The sequence below is a fragment of the Convolutriloba macropyga genome, chromosome 13 (genome assembly GCF_964194025.1).
Source record: "Convolutriloba macropyga chromosome 13, txConMacr16.3, whole genome shotgun sequence".
NCBI lineage: Eukaryota > Metazoa > Xenacoelomorpha > Acoela > Convolutidae > Convolutriloba > Convolutriloba macropyga.
The window spans coordinates 16,460,236-16,484,160 of record NC_134480.1 but is presented as its reverse complement, the minus strand read 5'-3'; the positions used below and the strand labels follow the sequence as shown (position 1 = coordinate 16,484,160).

The following is a 23,925-nucleotide window of genomic DNA, read 5'->3' as shown; positions in this document are numbered from 1 at the left end:
TACCAAATGCTGAGAAATTACAGTTTTTTGAAAACTTGCAGTATCAACAATAAAAAAACATTATTTAATCTTAAGAAAACAGCTATGAAGACTATAGTATAAATCATTCAAAAAAAAGTAATTTCGCTCGTTGCTGAGAATATAATAGACAAGCTGACTTGCTCCTTACCAGAGAAGCTACCGGTCCTGAATGTTTTTGGTAATCTAAACGTAGATGAAAAACAAAAAGGAGAATCTTAAAATTAACTTACATCGTTTCCTATTAAAAACTCTCAATTTAATCGTCATTAGTATCTTTTACTATCATATTAAACAGTTAAATAGCTTCAAATATTGCTGCATAGGGGGCCAGTGAACCATGTTATTAATCAGAATGTCACGACAAAAAGAACATATAAAAGCAAAAATCAAACAGTCAATTAATTTTTGCGAGAAAACGGCGTGAATTGCTTTGAAATCTCAAATGAAATCAAAGTGGCTTGTCAATAATGTGACGATCGGACAAGACAGCAAAAGAAATCCTCAAAAATTAAAGAAAATGTCAAAAATTTAAAGTTTCATGATATCTTGTAGCATCAACGATTTAAATGTTGTGAAGTCTTTTAGTATCAGCGATAAAAAACAATTTTTTGAAAAAAAAACAGGAATGAAGACAACATTATTGTTCACTTGAAAGAGAAAGCGAACATTCTATTTGATGAGATTAGGCTTAAAGTTTAGCAAATACGAATGAAAATGGCAAATTTCAAGTTACCATTATTCAATAGAATTTTTTTTAAAGCGTAAGACATCCCAACCGCAAAATTTTAAATAAATTTCTCAATTAGTTTAAATTGTTAATGCTTAGGATACCAATTGCTCGTGTCATTGGAGAGACTAAGTCAGAATACTTTATATTAAAACTTAATACAGGCAGAACTCAAAACTTCAAGAACAAATGTGTTAATTTAACAAAAAGCCAAATGAAAGCCTTAGGCAACTCCTTCAATTCAATATCAGACATTTGATTAACTGGAATCTATCAAAGGACTACAAAAAACATCAAAGGCTGGCAAAACTAAACAATTGGGTAAAAAAATTAAGAAAACAATTTTTGGAATATAAAAATCATCAAAATCATGAGCTTTACGCAAACAATACAGCTTTTTTTCACTGGATCAGAATGTAACCAGAAAGGTTATCATGTTTTGAACATTTAAATCAAAAAAATTTTTCAACTGGTATAAAAAATTTACGAGAACATTGAAGTGACAGCCCCAAATTACAATCAGAATCCTTTTTCATTGCAAAAATCAACGACGAGAAATTAACTGCTCTTGCTATTGCTACGCAGTTGTTATGAAACGCATTTGATCTATTGTGTAATAGCTTTCTTAATGATAGAAAATTCATAATACATCAAAAATGAACGGTACTTTTTTTTTATAAATATCGTTTCAAAAAAATTATTTCCAGAAAAACTTTCTTAGGATTTGGAGGTGCAACTAGCCAATATTTGAGTTAATCAAGATTTTGTCAGCAGTTTTTGTATCTACACTGCCTGTCAAACTGGACAAAGTGGATCAAATAGGCATATTTGTTTCCATTACTTGATTCCAAACGTGACAAAAAATGAAAAAATGATGAAATTTCCGAAATTTAGCTAAAGAGTTTCCCAAAACAGTTGGTTCAAACTATTAATCAACTCCCTTCTATCTTTAATTGTAAAAGCAATGAAACAACTTTATCATATTGTAGGAGTAATTGATCAAAATTTAGATCAAAAATGACGAAAAATGTGAACAAAACAACGGAAATTAGGCTCATGTTCACATTTCTTTAAACCTCCAGGTTTCTAATGATTCCACTCATAATCCTGTTCGATGAATATATCGATCGGCGAAAATTGACTAAACAAAAAAAACCAGTTGAATGTGGGTCGGAAAGTGAACAATATTTGATCCGACCCACAAAAGTGGGTGGGAACAATTATTGCAACTAAATTACGGTTCTCTTCTTTTTCCAGTCATAATTTGCTACTGCAAACTGAATCGCCAAAGAATTTCTACCTCTGTCGCTCTGTTAAAATTGGATTAATATCAGCATCAAAACAATTTTTCAAAATGTAATATATAATGTACCGTCTGACCTTTCGAGGCACTTTTTGTTGAATCTCTCGAGAACAGTGCTCTTTTGGAACTTGACACAGTCCGCCCCAGCACCCTTTGCAGCCTTGATCATCTCCTTCGCTATCTCTACGTCTCCCTGGTGGTTCTGACCAATCTCGGCTAAAAATAAATAAAAAGCGATCGTATCTGAAAGTATCTATATTAATGATTCTATTCTGAGATAGAGAGAGAGACTTTAAAAAATTGAATTTTGTTCATAAAATTTTTAGGTTGAATCCGAGGTTCTTGGTGCGCAAATTGCAATTTATATTTACAAATCGAACCTGTTTCTCAAAGTGCTTATATGTACATAGCAGTCGCTTGATTGACAATTTTTTTAGAAAAAAAGCTCAAACCTTGTCACATGCATCGCTCATATTCCGCAGAGATGGTACCAAATTGTAAAGGTACGATTTGCCATATTGCAATTCGGTAGCGACTAATTGCAATTTCAGCGTTCTTAACAAACTAATATGTATGATTTTTGAGTTGTTGAAAGTTCACTTCTCGCATAATTTGCATAGAAATCTTTGATTCGGATAATTGGCTCATAAAATTGGGAATTTGTGTTCGAAACCTCTTGCGCAATCGATGAATTTGATTACGTAATAAACATACTCAAGAAATCACTTACTTGTGATAGTCACGTTATCAAATTCGTCATTTCTTTTAGTTGACATCACAAGCTTCCTGTTTGAGCGCTAATTAAATTCATCAATCAATAATGTTATCACGAATTTTCGCGAGTACGCTCTTAAGAAAAATCAATTATTACTCAGAAACTGTAGTCATGAATGATTCGGGTATTTTTCTTAAGAAAGCGCCCTTTTATTTTTTTTGCAACATTGCAAATTGTTGCAACATTTTAACTTACAATCTCGTTAAAAAGTATTCATGAGGATGGCGACTTAAATTTCTCTACGTCTCCGAAGGATTTTTTTCACTTTAAATTAATTTGACTTTACGTTGAGATTTTGTTCAGATTATTAGCCGTTTTCGGGCATTTTTTGTTAGTTTTTGTTGAATTAAGTAAATGATTTTCGAGTTTTGACCACAATAAACATATTTTTCTGCAGTTGCACTGAATTTTGTAGTTTATTTAATAATTTAAATAGATGTATGCGTTTCAGGCTGCACTTTTTCATGACTGCAAGCCCTACTGTTGTTAAAGAAAAAATGGAATTGTTACTTTTGACCATTATTGTTGCTTTTTTATGTCGTTTTGCCCGTTCATTCTCCGTAAATACAGTCTTCTTAGCCAAACCATGAAGCAAATATGAATCAGAATTATGTTTTTACCGCTAAAAAAGTAACTTTGTAGAAATTTTGGAACGTTTTGATTTCCGTCTGTTTGTTTTTTCTACTGTCTTGTCACTTTGGAAGATGAGTCAGAAGTCTCATTTAATTTTGCAGGTGAAAACGTTTTAAACGTTATTAAATGATTTGTAATTTTTTGAAAAAATTTTGGCCGCTTAGTTTTGTTCTGCACATTTGTCCCGCAAAAAGGATTGGCAATTAGTCACAGGTGTTTTGCAATCTGAAACAAATGTGTGTTCAAATTTTTTATTTACTTTTTTTAGCTCTTGAACTTTGGTTTCTGTTTTAATGAATGGTCACATTTTAAAGATTTGGCTACTATTGTTGTATTTGGTTGACCTGTCTCTTATTACCATTATTAAGAAGTCTCCAATGCCTTCTTATCACTAACCGTTCATTTTTGTCCCTGATTCCAACTGGTACAAGAATTTTCAGACTAAAAACTATTTTTTGTTGGGAACACTAATTTTTTTATCTGAAACTCTTTTTTCTTGAGCTTGCTGCTATTTACCTGCATTGGTTTCACTTATGGTCATTGTATTGCTCAGTGAAAGTAACGAATGATTTTCGTCTTGTTAAATTAATCGACATGTCCTATTTTTTGAATTATACATTAATAGAAAATGTATAGTCATACAAAATTACGGCGCCAAAGCTATTTGCAAGAAATGAATTTTTTTTCTCGTGTTTTCTCTGTTTTTCATCCTGTTTCAATTTTGGGTTTATATTATTTGGTTACAATTTGTTTTCGATCAATCGATTGATGAGCTCCAAAGGCAAACATGACAAAGCTCACTCATTGCAAGTTTGTGATAACCTAAGGTGGTAGACCTGTAATTGCATTTGACTTATTTTGCACCTTCGAAACTTGTTTAAAGGCTGGAGCAGAGTTGAATTTATTGACCTCAGCACTCATTTTCAAATTTCATTCGAGAATATAACATATAATCAAAATTATATAACATGCAAGAATTCTAGTAACGTAGTTGCTATATGGAGATTTAAGGGTTTGGTGCTTTGAGATATCTTCAACCCTCCTACAAATGACATAGAGGTTTGAACTGTTGTTCATGTTTTTTTAATACTACACATATTTTCTTTTTTATGATCCTATCAAATGTTAATTAACAAAATCTTACCTACTTCTTGTTTTAATTATAGTCTAGATATGCTTCAATTGGTGGAAAATTAAGCAAATTGGTGGATGAAAAAAATGTGCCTTGCAGAATTAATAAAATGTCTTGTGAGAATGATGTCTTCATCAGGGCCTTAAAGTTGGCTAGTCAGTTGTCAAGTCTATACTTAAGACTTGAAATAACCAGAGTTAAATTTTGGCCAAGTATTGAAAGTTGTGTAAAGAAGTTATTAGAGGCAGTTCATAAAGGACTTCGACTGCAGGATTTTCTAATAGCTTTTTTTTAACATTTCGCATCTAAAATTGTGAAAAGAAAAAGGAGAGTCAAACTAAGATACTTAAACATCTTTGTGAAGTTTAGTCAAAAATTTGAATCCTGAAGTTTGAGTGTTATGCATTTTTTGTAATGTATATAATGATGTGGTAATATGATAATTCTACGTTTTAATCTGTTTTCCTTTTATATAAATTAATTGACTTTACCAACTGATTGGGTCCAATCTTAAACTATCTATAATTCCCACAGAAAAATTCTAATATCAAAATATCAAAAATTATTTTTGGCAGCTTCAAGTTCAGCTCTAGTTGTGTAATTGAAACGTTCTGTGAAAAAAACTTTAAACCTCTTGAGTATTGATTTTAAAATCCGTCTCAACTGTCCATTAAATGTTGTCAATTTTGGACTAAAAGAAAAGTCTTAAAATAAAGATAAAAAACCAGCCTTGATAGCCAGTTAATTTCAACTGAAAAAAATTGCATCATTGCTCAGATTTTTGGGCTTTCGATACTCATAATTGTCATTTTATTCTTGTTTTCTAGACTTTTAGAACCTGAATAGCAATCGATATGCTAATTCAAATCAACAGATACAAATTACTTTGTGCTTGCGGTCCGCAAAATTAAGATTTTTAATCATCAAATTGTTTTGATTAAATTGTACTTCATGAGATAGTTGATTGAATTTTTTATAGTATGCGAATAGAAGGCTGCTGGATCTATGAAAGTGTCAATTGTGTCCATTCCAAATATTTGAAGTCGGACTCTCAAGATTTTTTTAGGTTGCAAAATTTTGAATCTCTTTTGATGCTCTTTAAATTAAATGTCTGTGATCATAATTTGAAGAATTGTTATTGCGTACTCATTGATATGTACAAGAAAGAATACTGTTATAAGGGACTATGGCAATAAAATGACCATAATTATTCCTCATTTGGTTTTATGAAATTTTTTCCTGCGATTCAATATGTCAGTTTAGTTTTTCAAATTACCTTAGCTGAAACAGGCTTGATTTAAAAAATAAAAAAATGCCACTCTCATCGAAATTACTACCAAAAACGGTAGAACCCCGTTAATGTTCTTTGTCGGATTCAATTTTGTTTTGATCAGCAAGCAACCAAATAGAGTTTTTTTCGAGGTTCCTTAAATGTAAGAGGTATTCGAGATAGTCGATTCATAAATACTATTACTCTCGTTTTTACTATGAGAACGTATCGGTTTAGATGTTTTAGGGTGAGAACAGAAAAAGCAAACAGTCTGAAAATAGCAGCTCCATTTTCGGTGTGAAATCCATATGGTATTAACCCCCTATAACTTTAAAACATTAAAAATTTACGACCAGTTTGTAGCACGAATTTTTATTCTTACCTTGCCAAATTGGGGAGAATAAAAACAAACATTTAACGTGTGCAAAAGTGAAACAGACTGATAAATTTAATTCATTACACTGCTGATCTGTTGAATTGCTTACCACAGTTGTGTTAACCTAGTTAACTGTCAATTTTTTTTTAAAAAAAAAACAAAAACTGAAAAAATTTTTAGAATATGCTTGATTGAGTTCCATACTTACCAATGATGAAACAAGGGTGGCGTGACCCAATTTTCCTCCCTGGGCACAGTTCGAATTCCACATCTCGCTTCTGCGAAGATGAAACCATTTCGTTGCTGCAAAATTTATCCATTCCTCAATTTCACCAAAATCCTGAATCGAAATTCTCAGCTTCTTCGTTTTTCAGCCAACAAAAATCGCAAATTTTATAAATGAACAAATAGCGTCAGAGCGAGAAAATAAAAGTGAATATTGCGCAAATTATAAACAATTTTGGTGTGAAAAAAAAGGTTGCGCTAATTGGAAAGCTTATTGGAGCGCTTAATCCAATAGAATTTGTCAATGGATTTTTCAACTAAATGATGGCTTTACATAACGTTGAATGAACCAATCTGAAGATAAGAAAAAAGGATTGTACTTACGGAAGCTGATTTTGAAACTCAAACGGCACAATAAAATTCTGAGTTATATTTTTAACAGTAATTTTCCTGTAATTCGGTTTCTCGCATGCGTATGAACAAAGTGAATAATAAAAATAATAACAAGGGATTCGTTAATAAAGCTTGAAATAAACTGAAGATGGTAAAATTACATCAGCTAATCTCGGTTCAAAACTCTACGAAAATATATGCACAAGGGATAATGAATTCTGTAATCTTATGTTGGCTGGTAATTTTAGTTATGTATGGCTTTATAATCTAGATGAGTTGGGTTGTCAAATTATCGTCGCACGAGCAGTTCTACATTTTATTAAAAAATTTCAGACTGAAAAATGGGGGGCAGGGTCCGTTTTTGAGTGTAAACCCCTATTGTACTGGCACCCTACCATTTGTAAATATTATCTTTATTTCCCTTCCATTTGTAATTATCTGTCATTATGCACTTGCGTAGTTTGTATACGAAATCTGGAACAGAATAAAACATGTACCCCGCAAGGGATTGTATATTCTGATATTTAAATGAAAAAAGGAAAATCAAACCCAAAAAATAGCGGTTCATTCCGAATTCCATCTCGAATATTTCTTTGATTCTGTATACTCAGCCGTGATATTAAAGTCTTCTCTCTCAGCACGATATTTTTTTTAATATTAAGATATTCTTTGATCAAATTTTTTGCATCTCTAACCTTTGATCTGACAGACTGTGGCCAATATACATCTGATTTTTGGGGGTTGAATTTCAGAACATATGTCCACTTATAATAAAATTTTATGGTTTCATGTTTGCTTCAAATTGAACAATTAAACAATCGGTACTATACTCGATAAAGTTGAGCAAAACCTGATTTTTTTGCTAAATTTAATAAAAATGGATTGATTTAATTGATAAAAAACTGTTGCCAGTTATGTTGCTTATTAAACTCCTATTTCATCGCTTTTTTGCATTTTGTTTACACTATAGAAAAACTGCAAACTGAAGAAAAAATCAATTCAAAATGTTGCAAAAAATAAATTTAACTAAGCAATGCCGAGGTTTAAGTCCCCGGCCTCTCATCAGATTTTTGCGGTTCGAAACATCCTATAATAAATTTCAGGAGCGCAAAGAAAATTTTTTGCGCACAATGTGCATTAAGAAGAGTCTCTGATTAGACTCAACTTCGCTTCAAGATCAGACTCAGCTGATGAAAAATTTTTCTCTAATCAGAACCAGTTATGAACGAAATCCACCTCCGGTCAGACTCAAATGCTCTTTTTGGTCAGATTCAGCTGCTCACAATTTTGTGTCTGATCAAATTTTTCGACCTCGTGATATGTTTGCGTTCAATATGTCTTTAAGATGGAGATAATTTGCGGTAGAAACTTTCAGTGAAGATTACCGATGCAAAAACTTTCGTAGTAAAAGTTTCATTTGGAATCACATTGTTTTAGGACAAGGGAAATAACAAATTATTAGCTACGCCACAGTTCTCTCAAAATATTTGCCGTCCACGAGTCGTCTCCCATTGTGACAAAATCACACATAACATCCTTTTATCTATTTTTGTTTGCCTTTGAAACCTGCAGCGTGATCAGATAGTGTAAACCAATTGAACCAGCCAAGTAAAAATAGCGGTTCATTCGGAATTCTATTTCAAATATTTCTTTGGTTCTGTACACCCAACCGTTATTATAAAGTCTCCTCTCTCGGAACTATATTTTTTAATATATCCTTTAACTTCCTTTTCTCTATTTTTTGCCTTTGAAACTTGCAGCGTGGTCAGATAGTGTCAACCAAGTGAACCAATAAACGCCCATATACTGCCCTAGAAATCAAATACTCCTGAAAACTGTTGACTTAAACCTCACCATCACAAAAAATGGTCTGTAGCGTCAGATATGGGCCCTTTTTGTAAGAAATATAGATTGTATTCACTAAAAAAAATTATTGAAACTATTCGGCCGCGGTCTCGGGCACGAGTAGTAGTTAATATTTTGTATTTTTGTTGAACTCATGACTTCAATATGTGTATTCCAACTTATGTTTAAAATTTGAATCATGATAAAAAACTTTAAGGTCCCTTTAGATTAGGTTAGCTGACAATTATTAATTTAAACTATACGTAAGATCATGTTTTCCCCTATATGGCAACTAATGGTTTATTTTGTTTTCCTTTAAAATAATTATTATCTCAACTATTGAACATGTCACTTATATCAACTGCAGGGATCAGTGTGTTGATTTATGATCACCACGAATGATGGTTAGGTCGAGTGATTCTTGTACACTGATAAGCTTGTGGTATGCGCGATGGTTGCGTTCAATACATACGCCATTATTCATCATTAATTCATCGTCATCAGACAGGAAGACAAAAAAATTTCCTTTTTATCCAAGTTCTAAGTTTAAAACTGTTTAGTTTTCTCGATTTATCACATCCTCTCAATTTTTAAAGAAATTTTGTAGGAAAAGCTTCTCCAACACTTTCTGATTTTTTTCGATGTCTGTGTGATGTTTTCTTGGCACAAAAAATTTTTTCGTTTTCAGTTTCCTCGATAGTACTTTGCAATGCTACATCTTTTTTTCTCTATCGCTCTCACCTTGTTGTTCGGCAGATGGCTGATATTCTGCCTCTATGCAAACAAATTCGAACCGAGACATCTGGTTGCCATTAAAAAGCACCGCTTCGTTCAAATTCTCTGGTTTAATGCAAATGATGAAGGTTGATGGAACTATTGGTGATCTGTTCGCTGTTCTCAGGAGGGCTACTTTACACAAATCAAAGTTTGTCAACAACGGAAGTCTCAATTTGCGTCTCGGCAGTAGTTATAAAGGTGTTAATTTCTGTCACCAGAATGGAGGACTCAATGTAGAAAAATCCAAATAATGTATTCAGAATTGGACTCCAGGCTTGACTTGTCCCAATTCATTATTTAGAGTGCACGCTCAGTCCGTTTGCTCTTGCAAAAAGTTTTTCTACCAAAGTCTCAGTTACAGAATGCCATAGGATCTTTCTTCGATGTTGATAACGTCATGGTATTTCAGTTTTACCTCAGTTATTGCTAGGGTTACCAGCACAAATTGCAAAAATAGATTTTTTTCATCTGAAACAATACGAAATGATAAAAAGTCATAACTGAGCTAAAACTGAACTAACAATACCATGACGTTATCAACATCAATCAGCACATGGAAACCGTCTTCTAGAGTAGAGAAGAGAACCCAAAACGTATGTATGTACTGCAAAAAGTGTGAACTACAAGACAAAAATGAATTTCATCAATGGTAGCGACGGTTTCGTGATTCTAGATGATGCCGTATTGGGCATTTTTTTCTGGTGCAATGAAATTTTGGAGAGGTTTCAAGTCAATCTACAAAATGAATCTCTTTAAGGGCAGAAGTTTTTTCATCTTAAAACCACAAAGACAATTGTAAGTTCCTCTGTTCTTGTTTTGGACTAATACAGACTAATACCTGAGCGGCTGTAGACAATTTCTGGCAGACGTAGTTAATAGAGTGTCGTTCTTGTGAGGGTACCAAGCCCATTGCTTTTTCCTAAGAGTATGTTCTCATACCTGCTTCTTTTGTCCAGTTATTGAGCTGAATAGGTGCATTGTCAATAAATTCATTTTTGATTCGAAAAGGTTTTAGTGATCTTTTTCCTACCTGAGGTTTTTTTTAAATTTTCGTTTAAAAATAACATGATGTAAAGTGTTGAGTCGCTTGTCCATTAAATTGTGGTAAGCCTTTAAATTTAATGTTGGTAGAACATTTTTGACTTTGTCAGTTTGTCTCAAATCGATTGATTAATTTACTTTAGAGATAGAGTAACCAGGAAACTTGATTTGAGACTGGCTTCGAGTTAGTGTTTTTACTGGTGATTTTTTCTTGCAATCAATTTTTACAATTCGCTTTTGTTTCTCGTACATCTTAAATGTTGTTCCATACTGGATGACAAAATCTCGAGAGCTGGCAACAAACATTATTCATTTACTGGTTGATTCAAAGCAATTTTGGAAGATCATTGATGAAATGTTCAAACCATGAGGAATCATGCAAATTTGGGGAAAATCTTAGGATGTTTTGATAGTGCACCTTTGCTTTGCATCCTCTTCTAGATCAGAATGACAAAAATGCATCTGATAAAGGAATTCTACCAATTTAAGAGGCCCAATGGATGTGAGGCATAATAGTCTACATGTCTGGGACGTGGTAATCCATGTTAACGATCAGGTCGGAACATTTTAGGGCTGCATGTTTTTTCCGCTTTCCCACAACAAATAATGCATTTTTAAGCCATCAATGCTGAAGTTGCTGCAACATGCCTTGTTGTACCATTAACTTGAGTTTGTCTATGACCATGTCTAACAAAATTAGATATATATCTGTTGGCTTCTTGAACATGTAAGAGTTTCTTATTTCCTTCTGAAAACAATTTTCACTTGCTTTTAGGGTTTTTTCTATTGTAAGGGACGTTGTCTGGGACGTGGTATTCCTTGATAGCGATCTGTTTGGAACTTTTTAGGGGCTGTATGTTTTTTCCGCTTCCGCACAACTAGTAATGCCTTTGTAACCCATCAAGGCTGAACTTGCTGTAACATGCCTTGTTGTACTATTAACTTGAGATTGTCTATGACCATGTCTAATAAAATTAGATATATAACTGTTGGCTTCCTGAACATGTATGAGTTTCGTATTTTCTTCTGAAAACAATTTTCACTTGCTTTCAGTGTTTTTTCTATTGTAAGAAATCATGCGGATATTTTTTATGTTGTGTTTGGTTTCCTACGGTATAATTGTGAGCAGCGGATACGAAACATAATTATTGTATCCTTTTTGTAAGTTTGTTCAATGCAGAGCCACATTCATTCAAAAGATCAATTTGAAATCTTTTTCATTTAGCCTCATAAAAGTAACGTTGCCATGGTTTGAAATTACAATTTTCAAGTTTTTCGTAAATTTCAATCTGCATACGTTGTATGTTAAAAACGTTGTGTTTAGTTTTAATACAAAAATGAGTACTAATTGACGTTTCATATCGCTCAGTAATTGTTTCCTTTATATCTAACAAAACAAGACGCACGATGGCAAACCGAAGTGCACCAATTGTCCTTATTAGGGCTCCAATTTCCTTCCACTTCCCCACAATTAGTGATGCATTCGAAGCCCATCAAGGCTGCATTTGCTGCAGCATGCTTTGTCGTACCATCAACTTGAGTTGGTCTATGAACTTCCCTAGTAGAATTAGATGTATATTTGACGCTTCTGATAGATATAAGAGTTTCTCATGCGCTTTCTATTTGTTTACAGCAGGCAGCCGTTTATAATCCACTGCATTGACTATTTCATCGGGTAGTATTTCTCCCTCAAATAGCCCAATGCTTTTTATCGGACTGGACAACTACTAAATGTTGTTGTCTAAATTGCTTCCATTTCAATGAAAATCTCAAATTAATGATCCCAGAAGCTTCAATTAATGAAATCATAGGACTCCATGCCCATTTTTTTTATTCTAACTTGCCTTTACCATGCTCAGTCCAGATGTAAAATTATATCAGTGTGCCTTCAGAAATTTTAAAATTTTGTCTTTTTTTGTTTTAGGGTCTTTTTCTATAAATAACTCCCATGTTGCCGACATGTTATAGGATTTCCCGTATATAGTGCATTCCAATATCGGTTTCAGAAAACCTTTGACATAAATACTCACCTTCTTTCTCGCAGAAGTTGTTGTATTGGTCAAACATACCTGAGATATGCTGGGTTTTATCTCGGCACCGTTTTCACTGTTGTTATGCATTTGTTAAATCCGGTGACGGGTAGCTAGACATTGTTTTGGTGTGTATGTACATCAATCGCAACTTTTCATTTTTTACTCTGTAATGGGCGAAAACATAAGAACCACGCAAGTTTATACGCTATATTGCGTTCTGTTCTGAACAAAAAATCAAGCCGAACTAACAGCAAAAATTCTTGCCTCTATATACTTTCAGAAAGTGTTCAATTTTGTTTTATTCAGCTTTTGCGAATAGACGGATTCAATTAAACGCATTAAAAATGATATTTACATTACGCCAGTGTAACAACAAAGATTCCTAGTTCCCGATTTTTTTAGAAAATGTAATTTGACTTTAGGTAATAGTTAATAGTAATAGAAAGTAATAAGAATAGAGACAGACGCATCAAAAGCAAAACAGTTGCAAATTAAACTGGTGCACAACTCTGTGAAGTTTGTTTGTAGGTGTCACGGTAGCATGGCAGCTTGAACATTTTTTCAACATTTGCATCGAGGCATTACAAAATTGGGGTCTTAATTAATCAGTAATTAGTTCGCGGCTGCTGAGATTTTCGGCGATCCAAAACATACCTTGACATTAGCTAAGCTATTAAGCAATTGCATCATAAAATGTCTATGTTAAAGCTAATAGAAGCAATTCTGATTTTCTGGGAATAATCTACATATTATTGAGTTATTAGCAGTGTCATTTTATGGTGGTAAAATGAGAGACCATTATAAATTCAACTTTGAACTGACTGGAACAAATTGTCACGTTTCTACGTTTCTTGTCACAATTTGTTCCAATCATTTCACAGTTGAAATTATTATGGTCTCTCATATTATCACTTTAGAATGACACCACTAATAGCTCCAGACTACAGTTTGTATAAAAAATAGGATACTTTTCTTAGATTTTTAGAAGAATGCTTCCTACAAATAATTTTTTGGGTAATATCAAAACTCAGACCTTTTCTGATTGTAAATCTCTATTCTCAAAGTAAATTCTGATCTATTTATAGGTCATAACTTTTTCTAGGAGACTTTAAAAGACCATTTTTCAACATTTTAGTGTCCACCATCCACTCTCAAAACATTTTTACCTGCTATCAGGGTTTTTATTAGTGTCAGAAATCACGATGCTGATATTTTGGTGTTGTATTTGGTCTCCTATTGTAAAATAGAGGGAGCAGAGATGCAGCTGAACGCAGATTCTTGTCTCCCTCTTTTAATTTTTGTCAATAAAGAGCCCCTTTATTTGATACAACAACTTAAATTTTTTTCTCTCAGCCCAAAAAGTTACTCTCTGCCATGCTTTTTTAATTAATATGATTGGACCACAATTTTTCAAGTACAATAAAACTTTCTCTCTGCCTACTGTGTAGATAATATGTAATATTCATTGACGTTTTCTATCATTCAGTAATTTTTTCGAGCCATATCGGAGTCAAAAGCGACGCGAAAAAGAAAAAAAAAGAAATGCAATATTTAAATAAGATTCTGAAAATTTAACTGCATGTTTTTTCTCAAATATTCAAAATTAAGTTGCTGATATTATGCTACTTCTTTTTATAGTTTTTCAAAAATATAATAATCGACCAAAAAACTGTACTATCATGCCACAAATCGTAAAAACGTGGAACACCGGAAACATTTTCAAGCTTTGATCAGTACATTTCCAGTGAAATGTACGTCTTGGGTTGGCTAATCAGTGCTGATCCCGTTTCATTTCAATCGTAAGATTTGATTCAAGACGGGTTCATTCTAAAAATGACATCATCAGAGCTCTGATACAGTACTTATTCATGACATGTAGTGAAAATTTCGAGTGCTGTTTAAGACATGACTTTCAGTCCGGGACAACAATTCGATTCCAATATAAAAGTTTTGGCTTCTGCAATTTTGACTCAAAATGCAGTGTTAACTTGCCAGATAATATATCGCGGAAAACTGCTCACATAATCTCTTCAAAAAACCCTGCATATCATATATAAATCACGTGGTTTTCATTTCTTGCGTTTAAATCCACCAAAATATCGAAAAAGGTTGAACAAACGAGAAAAAAAGTTTCTCTATGTTTTACATTGACAATTCAGAAAATCAAACAGTCTATATCAAACAGACACAAATATATACAATTTAATTAAATTCTGTATCACTATAGAGTTTTACAAGGTCATTTATACTGGTAGTAGTTATTGGTAGAATCTTGGAACCCCTTGTTATATATATATATATATATATATATATATATATGTGCATATATATATATATATATATATATATATATATATATATATGCATATATATATATATATATATATATATATATATATATATATATATATATAAACCCATAAAAACCCATTTTGCCATTCAAAAGAAAAACGTTCAGAAAAAATTGGACTTTTATGGAGTTAAGTGTTGAAGATTTGAATTTAACAACCTTCTATCGTCGGGATTAATAAAAGTCAGCCGCCAAATTTTTCTCTGTACGAGGAATTGTTAATGTTGTGGAAGAATTACGTGAAAATGTTGTTTCATTATTGAACAACTTTTATCGAGACCGTAACTTTCCTCTTGAGACAAATAAAATATAGCAAATTGAAATATTCCTGAAAGAATCCAATTCTCATCAGACACAAAAATAAATTGGACTCTAAATTGGACTCGCAACCCGATAGCGAGCTTTTAAAATGTACCTGTGATAAAATGCATCAATTATATTGCCTAAAAGTGAAAAATTATTTTGGAACTAAAAAGGAGGCGATGAAATATTCCAGTGTATTATTACGAAATTGGTCTGGTAATATTTTCCTTCAGCAAACATAGAGTCTAATTATTGTCTAAAGACTCTTATAAGCGCGATGTATGTTAACATATTTGTATGAGTTAAAAATTTAGAGACAAGAAAAGTTTGATAAAAATTCAACCTAGATGCAGCAGAAGTGAACACATTATTATATATTCACGACTTTAGAGTTTCTGTGCAATTTTATATCACTAGCCCCCCACCACTCACCCCACTCTCCACGAATTGTTTTTTGTGACCCCCCAGTTTTCAAACCGTACCGCACTTCAAGTCTATCTCATTACTACAACCTGACCTAGTGTAAATTCATATCTGTCTAAAAAACTGTTTCAGAACTATTTTAAGTCAATGACTCATAATCGAGTTGGTATAAAGCTGTTAAATGGTTTTCGTAAGAGTTTTTTGAACAAAATTTTGCCAGCGCATCAGCATGGAACGCAGAAAAAAAACTATTATGAAACTAAATCAGCCCTAAAAACCAATTTCTGGCCAGTTTTCAAAAGTTAAATGTCTTGAGCAGAAAAAAAGTCGAACTATGCATTTGAACTATACAAAAAGAATACAAGGATATCGAGTTTTGACCAAATATTTCGGCGATTGATCCGTTTCATGCCAGTATTTTTGAGATTTTATGAAGTCATCTTGCTCAATAGGGGCTTATTAACATAGTAACAAAAGTTTTAATTACGATGGAATCAACTCCGGGCCCGGGTAATGCTTTTCGTGCCGGGTGCATTGTTTGTCTCTCAGCGTGATATGTTCTGTGTAGCATTTCCCAAACTGATTGGGGCGAAAACACAAACTTTCACATCTTATTGCGTCTGGGTGCAAAGATTGGGCCAACGGTAAAGCCTATCTTCATTATACAATCTCTAGTTTCAGTTCTTGACATGTATATTAAAGACAGGTGTTTGCTTTGGTCTAATCATTGTCACCAGACGAAAAATGAGATTTAGAATTTTGTGTTCTCGTTCCGATCAGTTTGCAAAATGCTATACAGAACGAGTCACGTGAAACAGTCGATCATCACTCCCACTTCGGGGACCGAAAGCATGCTCCTGATCCGAGAATTTGTTTCATTGTTCCAACCCACTTTAGTGGGGGAGGACCTATATACTCAATTGGGTTTTTTTTGTTCAGACAATTTTGGCCGATCGATATAATCATCGTAGAGAGTTGTGAGTGGTATTATTAGAAAGCCCCTACAGCGCAGAATATGGAACAAAAAAGATTTTTTTTCAATTTCCCCTTTTTATAGGAAGTTATCGAGGCTTAATGTTTTGTGAATATTAGACGTAATTCAGCTGTTTTTATTCAGATTTTCGGTATTTTCGGCCAAATTTTCGTCAATTTTGCTAAAAATATGTTGAAATAGTTAACTGTAGTTTTATTGATTTCATCTTCAAAAATAGATGAGGGTTTCTGAACTGTTCGATTCGAGTTATTTGGCTCGAATTTATGCTAAATTTTTCAGAATTCAGGACCATTTTCGTCAAAAAAAAAGACCAAATTTGCTTTTCTTAGCCCACTTGCTTTAAATTTGGTGGAAGTAGACATCATAAAACTGCGGCCACTATCTCCCCAAGCTAGAACAAGAGCTAGATGTACTTGCGGTGGCTTTAGGAGTCTTCTGGAAATATAGTTTTGTCAGTTTTGTTGCAAATTTAAACTCGATAATTATACAAAAAGCACCTTTTATTTTTGACAAAATGAAAAACTTTGTCTAAAATTGGTCTTTTTTGCAAATATTTGGATTATTGAGTGTTTTGTTAGACGCGAAGCAATATCTGGGCTGATTCCGATCTCAACGTGGATCCTTACGTTTTTAGATTTTAATGGGTCGCGTCTTTCTTTTTCAAAGTATTTTCGCTATGTAAAAGCTTTTATGCAAATTAATGACAAGAATTTCAAATCAGTGCTCAAAAATGACAGATAATATTTACAATGAACGAGGCCCAACGAGATAAAATTCTGGTTTCAGAGTTTAGCTCAAGGCTCTTATGGCTCTGACCAATTGTTTTCCTAAAAATTTTATGGACTTCTTGAGTTTGCTCTCATTTGTTATTTTTTGCAGACCAATGACTTAGTGTCCCCATTCGAAAGACCAGTTAGGTTTCCAGTATGTATCATGAATTTAGAAAATTCTTTCAGTTGTTATTTAATTTCTGTAATGACTTTGAATATATTTGTTTTAAGAAATTAAAAGTGATCTTTGAACGTTGCTATTATTTTATCTCATTTCTCTCAACTTCGAGCGCAGTCTCAGTAAAAATAAGCCAAAAACTTTTCATGTTAGCTATAAATTATTGTTGTTAACAGTTTTATATTCAACTAATTGTTTCTTGTTTTGATACTACGCTTTTTCATTTTTTTTAAATTTTGAGCACAATTGCTTAATTAATGAGTTCGTTTTGTTTCTTTGTCGAGTTATCAAGTTTTTGACAGAACCAAGTGAAAGAAAGCATAGTATGGAAATTGCACAGCATTGTACATAGACATATCGGGATATGTTAACTGTTTTTGTTGAATAGTTTATGCTTTTTTGGGCTGAGACACAATTATATTGTATAACTTTTGTGCATTTTTTGTTTTTGTCTTTGTTTTTCTTTCTTTTTGCAGTTGTACGCCAATAACCTATAATGATGGGTCTTAATTGCTTCCTCAGAACGTTTAAATAAAACTCTGGCTAAACCATTCATTTTACTGCTGTTTGTTTTAATGAGTTTCAAATTAAATTAAAAAAGAAGATTTTTTTCAACTGTCAACTATTTGCCGTCATTTTCGTCTCCATGTATATCAATCTCACTGATTAGACATTTAAATTAATTTTCTTGATTCAAATACTTTTTTTTGTGATTGGTTATACGTTGTGGTTGATTGCGTTGCCCATATAGTGTCATAAATTTCTTCGAGATTTCTGTAATGTTCAATTTTTGGGTTTCTTTTTGTTGTCCTATCTACGTGTTCCTTTTGTAAGGAAGCCTCGTTGATGTTAATATGTTGATGAAAGTGATAATTTACAGTTCTTAGAGGTGAAATCTTATAATTATAGTGCCATGAACAGTGCAATGACGTAACATTGTTTGAATTTTTGGCTTCTTTATGTATTTGTTTTTATTTTGTGGGGTCGTGACTTATTCTCAGCATCAACAGGCCCAATTAGCTTTCTGAGGTATTGCAACCTAATCCATCGCTTTTTGTTGAAAATTTATGTCTGTTATAACTTTTGAAAACATTTGTTTTTAAAAACATAATTGGTTTTTTAAGATTCGTCGTTTTTTTTAGATAGTTTTTTGTTCCGTTTATAGCGCGGTCTATGTAAGCACAGGCCAAAACCCGTTTCCAGTGAGCTGTAGTTTAATCTCTATAACGGTTTTAGCTTCAAGCGCCAAACATTTGCTTCTCGGCTTTGTTACTAATTGTGCTTCAAGATTTCATAAAATGTTTGAGATTTTTATATGTTTGTACTTTCTAAAGGATTTGTATACTTCCTAATTTATAACAATAATCGTTGGTCCCACTGACTTTAAAATTTTTTTTTTCAATTGAACATGGGATAATGACATTTCTCAATTGCTTCCAATGGAGATATTACTGAACATTTTAGTAATTTCAGTTGATATCTAATGACACTAATAACGGTGAAATTAACTGTTTTCACGAATGAAAAGGTATTTTTGAATTTTTTTGCTCTTTTTTTTTGCCGACCTGTTAACGAGTCGCATTGAGGCCAGGTCCCATATCTTTTCTAGCGAAATATAGGTGAATTTGTTTTGTTTAGGATTTTTTCTGATGCCAGTCTGATTTTGTTGTGATTTTTTTTTTATTAACGACATCGAGTTTTGGTCTTAAATATTGTTTGTGGTTTGATTTATTTTATTGTGCTTAGTAGCAGTCCTATTATCAACAACTTTCATCGGCCCTCTAGCATGGCATTATTTTATTCCATTGATAGTTTATTGAACGATATGTATGTTTTTGAAAGTTTTCTATCTCTTCATCATTTGGTAGCCTTTTAAATCAAGAATGCGGACGAGTGGGGTTGAAACATCATGCGTGTACGCACATTACCGAGCCTCCTTGTTTTATTTAAACTTTAGAGGATGTGGCCCCTGTAGGTGACCACTGAGCTTGACGAGTTCAGTAAAATTCGAAAAAACAGAAGTGATATGGGTCAAAAAGCAAATTATTGGATCAATGCTCAACATCCTTGTATTTTTTGAGCTTTTTCGGCGTTTGCCGGCCTTTGTAATTTTTTGACAGTTTTTGTAGGGTGGAACCAAGTCTGGAAAGTTAAAAAAATCGTAATTAGTAAAATTCTGATAATGGTGAACCGGCATTGACCCAATTCTGACCACTGTAACATTTGAGTTTTCCTAAGTTTGCCAAAAAAAAGTGAGATGAATCTCTGTGAATCAATACAGATGGGGAAAGATAATTGGCTTTAAAATTTAAGTATTCAACAACAATAAAAAACAAACAACAAACAGTTCGTAAACAACAAACATGGGGGCCAATAGATCCTCTTGAAAATAACTTGCAGAACTTTTTTGCGTGATTATTTTGAATTATGTAAAATTTTAAAATTTAAGTGTTCAACAACAATAAAAAACAAACAACAAACAGTTCATAAACAACAAACATGGAGGCCAATAGATCCTCTTGAAAATAACTTGCAGAACTTTTTTGCGTGATTATTTTGAATTATGTAAAATTTTGAAAGGCCGTTTTTTTTGAAATCTTTGACCAGGCTGTCAATCGTTTAGGGGAATCACAGTAACAATCGAAAGTTGGAGTAGAACTACAATTTGACTCAAAGCTACTTGGATCTTATTGACACATTAAATCAGCACTGAATCATGATTTTCCATTTCTGTATTTTCACTATGGTCATAATCTGATAATGTGCATTTTTATTATCTCAATGTCACAAATCACAGTTAAAAAAAATGGATATCTGGAAAAAACTCTGATAACCACTTTTTTCGGTTCCTGAATGTCGATGAACTTTAGGTTTCCAAGTTACTATGACCCAGATAAGGAAGAGATATAGTGTTCTCCAAAAAAGCATTTTTTAATACTATTATCAATCAATCTAGCTGAAAAATGCCTACTATATGCTATTTTCCAGCATATGCTATCTTGTTTTATATACAAATAACACAAAACCGTTGACACTTATATTTCTCTGTGCGTGTGAAACTAAACGTTGTTTTCACAAATTTTCGCCTCAGGCAAAATTAATACTTTTAAAAGTATATCAGTTTTTTTATCAACTGAAGTGATTCTGTGTACTTTTATCACACAAAATTTCAATCTAAAAGTAGCTAAAAAAGTGGCTTCGAATTTTCAATTTTGAGATATCTACAACACCGCCTTTCGAACAATTTGCCACTAACTTGTATTAAATTTGGGAGCAGGGGAGGGAGAGGGGAAAGGGGGAGCCATTTTCAAATTAGATTAGATAAACCGTAACTGGTGCCATTAGGCGAAGGAGTTAAGTATTTGTAAATGCTGAAAATCAATTATCGTTGCTAATAAATTCGCACAAAAACATCCATTGATTTTTCTACCTTTCAACTTCGCAGTTTTTTACACGCTCTTTAGCAAATTAACTTCCTTTTGAAAAAATTTAGAATCAATTAGTCAAATTTATCGAATTTCGCCCCGTGGTAAGCCGATGAAAATCAAACGCTAGCTTCAGATTTTAGCACTTTGATTAGCTTTCTCGGCGGCAAAACAAATTAAAGGAGGATAATTTGTCTTATCAAAAATGCTTTTATAACAAACAAAAACATCAAAATAAACAAAAATTGCGATGTTTTTTTTCTGTAAACATATTGTGATTAAAATGTATGCCATAAAAATGATTATATTGTTTTCTCGCTTTTTTCTCACTGTTGTGAAAACTATTGACGCACGTCGCTATATGAGTTCTATTGTTGCTGATATAAATAATTATTATTCGCGACAAAAATCGTTTCCCGGAACCACTTTGTTCCCCAGGGGAAAAACAAACATCCTCAATTGTTGATTTCACACCTCTGCATCGGGAATGTAAATTTAGTGATTTGTCTTACCTATGCTTAGTCTATGAATGCAATTTTTAAATACAAACATTTTATATTACACACAAAAATATGCATTTTGGTTTGTTTATTCACAATCGCTCATATCAATGAAAAATTATATCGACTATCGGGGGGAAAATAAAATGAGACACGCAATTAGAAATCCATCATTGTTGAAAAAACTGCTGACAATTCTGAGGTCTTGTATCGAAAACGAGGAATCGGGAAATGCCTGAAGTTTCCTATTTTAAAACAACTTCCATCCAAACGTCTTGCAAGTTGGCTTTTAACAAAGATGTTAGGAGGCGACTGCTGCAAAAATGTTCCAGCACTTTGGAATCCGCCCAGCATCTCTTGAAACATATTCTCTTGTTATTTCTTGCCAAGGATACGTTGAACGAGTAGAGCTTCTTGTCAAAGCTACAATAAGTTAATCATATGCACACCCGGGTCGAATGTCCTCCCTAGAATCCTCCCGTTTTGTTGTAAGAGCGGGGGGTAACTTGTCTATGGGGGGTAAATTGATGTAAGAGTATGGGGGTATTTCGTTCAGAGGGGGTAAAATGACGAGGAGTTGGGCTGCAATGGGAGGACTTTTGAGGAATTACCCTCCCCCCTGACTAAAATTGCCATGTAAATGTGGGCTGCAATGGGCTGCAATGGGAGGACTTTCGAGGAATTACCCTCCTGACTAAAATTTTCATTTAAGAGTGGGCTGCAATGCGCTGCAAAGGGAAGACTTTTGAGGAATTACCCCTGACTAAAATTGCCATGTAAGAGTGCGCTGCAATGGGCTGCAATGGGAGGACTTTTGAAGAATTACCCCCCCCCCCAGACTAAAATTGCCATGTCGGAGTGGGCTGCAATGGGCTGCAACGGGAGGACTTTTGAGGAATTACCCCCCCCCTCCACTGACTAAAATTGCCATATAGGAGTGGGCTGCAATGGGCTGCAATGGGCGGACTTTTGAGGAATTACCTCCCCACCCCCGAATAAAATTGCCATGTAAGAGTGGGCTGCAATGGAATGCAATGAGAAGACTTTTGAGAAATTGCCATCTCTGACTAAAATTGCCAGTTAAGAGTGGGCTGCACTGGCTGCAATGGGAGGATTTTAAAGAATTACCTCCCTTGACTAAAATTGCCAAGTAAGTGTCGGCTGCAACGGGCAGCAATGAGAGGACTTTTGAGGAATTACCCCCTGACTAAAATTGCCATGTAAGAGAGAGCTGCAGTGGGACGAGTTTTGAGGAATTACATCCCTTGGCTATAATTGCCATGTAAGAGTGGGCTGTAATGGGCTGCAATGGGAGGAAAAAAATAAAATGGTTTAAGAGTGAGGGGGTAATTTGTTCAGAGTGGCAAAATGAATTAAGGGCTGAGCAGCCAAGGGGGGAGGGGGAAAATGGTGTAACAGTGAGGGAATAGTTCCTTCAGAGAGGGTAAACTGACGTAAGAGTTGAACTACCAAAGGGGATAAAATTGTGTATGAGTGAGGGGGTAATTTGCACAGAGAAAAGAAAACGGAGTAGGAATTGAGCTGTCAAAGAGAATGAATTGGTGTAAGACTGAGAGGGTATTTTGTTCAGGGGGGGTAAAATGAATTAAAAGTTGAGCTGCCAAAAGGGGGTAAAATGGGGTAATAGTGAGGAGGTCTTTTTTGGTGATAGTGGGGCAATAGTGAGGAGGTGAGAGGGATAAAATGAGGTAAGAGCTGGTCTGCAAAGGGGGCTGAATTGGTGTAAGGTCGAGGGGGTATTTTATTCAGAGGGTTAAGTGAGTTAAGAGTTGTTTTGCCAAAGGGGGTAAAATGGTGCAAGATTGAAGGTGTAATTTGTTCAGAGGGGTAAAATGAGGTAAGAGCTGGTCTGCCAAGGGGGGGGGGGGGTAAAACGGTTTAAGATTTAAGGTGTAATTTTTTCAGAGGGTTAAAATGGGGTAAGAGCGGCTCTGCCAAGGGGGGTAAAATGGTGTAAGATAGAGGGGTAATTTGTTCAGAGGGGTAAAATGATGTAAGAGTTGGGCTGCCTAGAGGGGTAAAATGGTGTAAGAGTGAGAGGGTAAACTATTCAGATGGGGTAAAACGATGAGAGAGTTGGGCTCCTAAGGGGGGTAAAGTGGTGTAAGAGTGAGGGGGTATTTTGTCCAGAGGGGGTAAAATGAGCTATAAGTTGAGCTGCCAAGGGGGTAAAATGGTGTAAGAGTGAAAGAAAAATTCCTTCAGAGGGGGTAAAATGATGTAGGAGTTGAACTGACAAAAGGGATAAAATGGTGTATGAGTGACGGGTTAATTTGCACAGAGAGGGTAACACGAAGTAGGAATTGAGCTGCCAAACGGAATGAATTGGTGTAAAACTGAGGGGGTATTTTGTTCACAGGGGGTAAAATGATTTAAAATTTTTAGCTGCCAAGGGGGGTAAAATGGGGTT

General features: G+C 34.0%; 2 protein-coding genes across 4 annotated transcripts in view; both read right to left on the bottom strand.

Moving 5' to 3' along the window:
- LOC142351538 (N-acetylneuraminate-9-phosphate synthase-like) overlaps nt 1-7,199 on the bottom strand; it is a 71,526-nt gene extending 64,327 nt beyond the window's left edge. The window contains exons 1-2 of the mRNA XM_075403613.1: nt 6,446-7,199; nt 2,129-2,267 (exon numbers count right to left, since the gene is read on the bottom strand). Coding sequence (XP_075259728.1) covers nt 2,129-2,267; nt 6,446-6,557 — 251 coding nt within the window. The 5' untranslated portion in view covers nt 6,558-7,199. The remainder of the gene's footprint in view (nt 1-2,128; nt 2,268-6,445) is intronic.
- The window catches only part of LOC142351537 (sialin-like), a 438,741-nt gene that overhangs the window by 357,923 nt on the left and 56,893 nt on the right, over nt 1-23,925 (bottom strand). The window lies entirely within an intron of this gene.